At 61.3% G+C, this 4,942-nt stretch overlaps 1 protein-coding gene across 3 annotated transcripts in view; it reads right to left on the bottom strand.

Moving 5' to 3' along the window:
* CERS1 (ceramide synthase 1) overlaps positions 1 to 4,942 on the bottom strand; it is a 21,095-nt gene that overhangs the window by 5,200 nt on the left and 10,953 nt on the right. Inside the window, exons 3-5 of one of the 3 annotated variants that reach the window (XM_040628993.1) lie at positions 2,679 to 2,840; positions 2,213 to 2,360; positions 1,891 to 2,000 (exon numbers count right to left, since the gene is read on the bottom strand). In XM_040628993.1, coding sequence (XP_040484927.1) covers positions 1,891 to 2,000; positions 2,213 to 2,360; positions 2,679 to 2,840 — 420 coding nt within the window. Of the gene's footprint in view, positions 1 to 1,886; positions 2,001 to 2,212; positions 2,361 to 2,678; positions 2,841 to 4,942 lie in introns of those variants that run through there. The other 2 variants (XM_040628991.1, XM_040628992.1) reach the window with 2 other exon arrangements.

Below are 4,942 nucleotides of genomic sequence, written 5' to 3'. Positions count from 1 at the left end.
CCGCTCTTCGGCAGCGTGTGGCACATTCTCCTCGCTTCCTACCCCAGTCACACCCGACTGCGCTAACTCTGGCCAACCTCGGGGAACCGAGTTCTGCGGGTGATGCCCGTGGGGCTGGAGCATGGCCGCGCGTTCCCCGGCATGCCCTGTCCTCTCTGTGCGGAGGTCACGCTCTCATCCTGCTGGCCGTGCTGGCCGTGCAGCACCCCCCCACCCCACGTGTTGGCCGGGTGTCCTCAGGACAGACAGACTAGGGAGCCGCTCCGAGTGGGGCTAGGTGGTCTGGACATCTCCACCAGGCGTTCGCTGGTTTGCAGCAGGAAGATCTTTCCCATTTTTAGTTTTGGCCAAGCAGGTGCTCCCCTCTCCCACCCCCTGCTTTAGCCATTGCTTTCTCTGGAAGCCGCTGAGGGCTGGTCAGGCTCCTTGGTGAGACCTCACAGATGTCTTCATGGAATTCCCAACTCATGCTCCCTGGACAACGGACGATCGAACAGCCCCCAAATTAGACGCCTGATTCCCCTCCTCCCCTCGGCGGGTGCACACAGCCCTGCCCCAGCTCAGCCCCAATTTCCATCTCGTAAATGGCAGCTCGAGCCGGAAGTCTTGGATTGTCTTTATTTCTGTTTCACCTTAAGCAAGTCCGCTTGGTTCTACAGCAGAGCTGGGGTCTGACCACGCTCGTCCTGGCTACAGCCCCTGTGCCCACGTGCCCCGAGGGCAGGGCCGGCCGCGTGGTGATCACTCACCCTCGCCCACATGTCCCCACACCATGCAGCTGGGGGACCTCACGGGCTGCCCAGGCCTCTCATGCCCGTGACCCCTGCTCGCCGGTCTGGTCCCTCTCGGGCCGGGCGCTGGCTTTGTGGCCTTGGCGCCCCCCACCTGCAGTTCCATGCTTGGAGGGTGCAAAGTGCTTTTCTTTCTGTGAACTGGCCAAAGAGCCCTCAGCTCTCCCCTCCGGCAACCCCCAGTTCTCTGCTCCCCTTCTTATGTATTCCAAGGAGATTTTCAAAATCTCTGCTTCTCTCGTCCTCCTCCCGGCCCATTCTGACTCACGTCTTCGATCTCCGAGCACACTGCTTCCCTGAAAGCCCCTTTCCCAGGTCGGTCCCGGATGAGCCCCCCAGAAGCCAAATCACAGGGTCCACTGACTCGGTACCTTGCGAGCCGTCAGCAGCCCCCCACCCTGCTGCAGCTCAAACACCGCCTGTGTTGCCTCCGGGGCGCCATCTACCCTAGACTCTGCTGGTCACCCCAACCTGCCTCCATTAACTCCTGGGGCCGCTCCAGGCTGGGGGCATTGGACACCATGTGGCTTACGGCCTGGGGCTGGTGAGTACCGGGGGTCCTACCTCCATGTGCTTGATGAGGTCCCTTTGTCCCTCCTTCCCTAGGACTCCTGCCTGAGTCCCCAGCCCCCTCTCCTGCTCGACTGACCGGTGGGCTGCCCTGCTGGACCTCAAGGCCAGGGAGCGTCAACACGGACCACCATGGGCTCTCTGGGCCACCATGGCTCCCCCCCCGCCACACTGCCAGCTGCTTAGAGGCTCCGCCCTGGCCTGGCTCACGGCTGCTCACCCACTGGACCAGCGACTTGGCTTGGCCCTCGCGCTCCTATCACTGAGACCCTGATTCTCTGCCCTCGCCAACCTGGCCCACCCCCAGGCCACTCTATCCACTTCCTGTCTGGCCCGAGGGCATCTAACTCTGTCGCTGACCTTCCACGCCTTTATTGCCGTCTCTTTGGAACGGAGGCTCTGGGGGGCAGCGTCCGTGGCGCGGCGGCATCACCCGCTGCCTCGTCTCCAGGGCCGGCCCCCAGAGTGCGCGCGGCCGGACAGACACGGCTAAAGGAATGAACCAGGGCGGCGGCCCCTCCACACTCACTCAGCTTTGCTGGGCTTGGGGCTCTGGGCCTCTGCCGTGTCGTATTCCCGCACGTCCTTCAGTTCGCGTACCTGGCCCGTCAGTACCTTGGCAGCAAAGGCCACGATGTACTGTGGGGGAGGGGGCACAGGTGAGAAAAAGCCACCTCCCTGACCCTGCTGCCCTCCCGATGGCCGTGTGCTCCTGCCACCGGCCCTTTGCACGTGCTGTTCCCGGGGCCGAACATGCCTTTCCCTGGGCGTGCCTGAGAAGGGCCTGCGCCCGGACCACTGCTTGGGGACCTCCAACTGGGTGGACAAGGAGCTGTGGGCTGCCGACTCACCAGGAACCAGTAGAGGTTCATGAGGGTGAGCAACAGAAGGAGTGCGTTGAAGAAGAAGTAGAAGGGGATGTCAGGCACTGAGCGCAGGCTGCTGTGGCACGTGGCGTACAGAACCTTGAGCGGGAACCAGTAGAGGCGGAACCAGAACCTGCAGCGGGGAGGGGGGCTTGGGGAAGCTGTTGGGGACAGGGAGAGGCGTGCCCCCCAGCCCCGGAGCCCTGCGCTGTCCCATCTGGACTCATCCATCTGTCCCTGCACACCCCCACCCATCCCTGTCCCCCTGCCCCCTCCTTGCCCACCGCTGCCCATCTGTCTCTATCCTGGCTCTGTCCTTTTCGCCTTCTGCCTGGTCTCTGGCTCTGCCCTGTTCCGCTAGGGACAGGCCCTGCCCACTTTACCAGGCCCCACCCCTTTCCTCAAGCCCCACCCCTTCTCACCAGCCCCACCCCCTTCCCTGCCCCCTCACCAGCTGAGGCTGAAGCTGAGGCAGCCCAGGTCCGCTGCCAAGGCATGGAGTCGGTGGTGGGAGCCTCCGCGGGACTTGAAGTAGACGTTGAGCTTGGTGAACTCCAGCTGCACGTCGCTAATGTCATGCAGGAAGAGCACGAGGATGCCCACATTGTGGTACCTGGGGAGGGGAGTGGGATAGGAGAGGAGAGAGGGTGGGTTACACTGGGGACCCTCACCCACTCCAAGCCTCCTGTGGGTCCCCTTCAAAGCTGTCCTCCCTGGCCCACGTGATCTGCCCGTTCCCCCGCCAGGCCAGGTCAGTGGCAGCACCCAAGCTGTGCCTGCCCCCTGGAGGCCCCACCCACTGCCTCACTGTCCCCAGGTGACCCAGGAGCCTCCATGCAAGTTCCTTATGTGCCCCTCCTCGTCTCTGTGAACGCAGACCCTCAGTGGCCTGGGCCATTTTGCATCCAGATCCCCTGCAAGTTTGTCCCTCACCTCCAACATCACTGCCACGCTGACCCTCCTAGGTCTGTTTGTTTAACCTGAACATTGCTGCAATCTGCAGACCTGCCTAGGAAAATCCCCACCAGGCTCTAAAGAAGCCCGAAGGCCGTCCCCCCATCCCTCCCCAGCATTCCACCTGACAGCTGCTTGGGCCACTGGACTTAAATTCAGCCTGGACATGGCTGGGCACCTCTCTCACTCTGCCCTCCTGACAGCTCACGTGCCACAGGCCCTTTGCACATGCTGTTCCCATCGCCTAACACGCACCTCCCCAGTGTTCATGGAGCCTTCCTTCACCTTTCAGACTTTGCTCACCTGTCACCCAACCACCCACACCTCACCACCCCCACGGTCCTTATCTTCCGACTTGATTCTTCTGCATAGTTATCACCTTCAAACAAACTGTTAGTTCTTGTCTGTTTGCTTGTTTGAGTTTTATCATCTGATTCTACTTAGAGCAGTGTGATCTTAAAGAACTTTCTAGAATGCTAGGAATGTTCTAAACCTGCATTGTCCGGTATGAGAGCCAGCAGCCACGTGTGACCACTGAGCAGCTGACACGCGGCTAGTGTGGCTGCAGGACAGAATGTGCGCCTTTATTTCAGTTGAGTTAAAGCTGCCGTAGGCCCCGCGGCCCGCAGCTGGCCTCCTAGAGGCAGAGAGCGGCCCGTCCAACAGGAACAGCATGGGAACTCTGTGTGTTATCTCAGATCCTCTACCAGCCATATTTAAAACAGGAGGTAAAGAAGAGGTACAGTTAAGTTTAATGCTATCTTCTAATTAACTGTAAGCCCAAAACACTGTCGTCTTCACATGTGACCGACACAGCAAAAGCACTGGCGAGAGAGTCACGGTCCGCTGCCTTCGAAACACAGGGTGGATCTTACACGTACAGCAGGTTGAGGTGCAGACGGGCTGCATCTGAGGCCCTCGGGGGCCACGTGTGGTGGCCACAGTGGATTCTAGAATGCCAGGGTGGGTCTGCTGTGTTCCTAGCCACAGCCCCGCAGCAGCCGGGCATGGCCAGTGGCCCAGTAAACACTTGCGAAGTGTCTCGGCCAAGGCTGCCACCGGGTGGGAGGGGCCGGAGGGGGACGGATGGGGTAGGAGCGGGCTGGGGGTTCTCTGCCCCTGATAACACCCCATCCTTCTGCAGTCTCTCACCCACCCACCCCCACGGATACCCACCGTGGCCCCCACCAGCCTCCCCTCTGTGCTCATGCTATGCCCTCTGTCCCCTGCCCGTGCCCGGACTCACCGGAAGGCATAGGAGGAGACGATGAGGACCAGGGTGACCACGTGGTGCACGAGCATGACCACCGAGTCCTTGCGCCAGGCGTCCATGTACAGCGTGGCATAGATGGAGTGGCCGTAAAAGCTTCCTTGCAGCAGGTAGGCGGCTGCGATGTCCCGGGGCACCGCCATGCCTGGCGTCCAGTCTGGGGAGAGCAGGCCCGTGTCGTCAGCGGCCGACGGGAGGCCCCAGCTGGGGCGCGTCCTCCACAAGCCGCGACGTACCGCCCACTTGCGCAGGCGCGCTGGCCGCACCTCTTCTCCTCCCACTCTCTCCCCGTTGTTTCTTAGGAATGGGTGTTCTTTTTTTGGAGTGGTTCTAGATTTATAGAAAAGAGTGCTCCTCCCTCGACAGCTGTCCCTTGCAGGAGGTCCAACTCTGGCTTGGGTTCCCCTTCCTGTCTTCTCTTACTCATCAGGCTCTCTGGAGACAGCATCAATGCCTGGTCCTGGGCTCTCCCATCCTGGCAACACCCCCCC

The sequence above is a fragment of the Ursus maritimus genome, unplaced genomic scaffold (assembly GCF_017311325.1).
Source record: "Ursus maritimus isolate PB19 unplaced genomic scaffold, ASM1731132v1 scaffold_14, whole genome shotgun sequence".
Classification (NCBI taxonomy): domain Eukaryota; kingdom Metazoa; phylum Chordata; class Mammalia; order Carnivora; family Ursidae; genus Ursus; species Ursus maritimus.
Note: the sequence above shows the minus strand (reverse complement) of the source record. Positions and strands in the feature narration are given on the sequence as shown.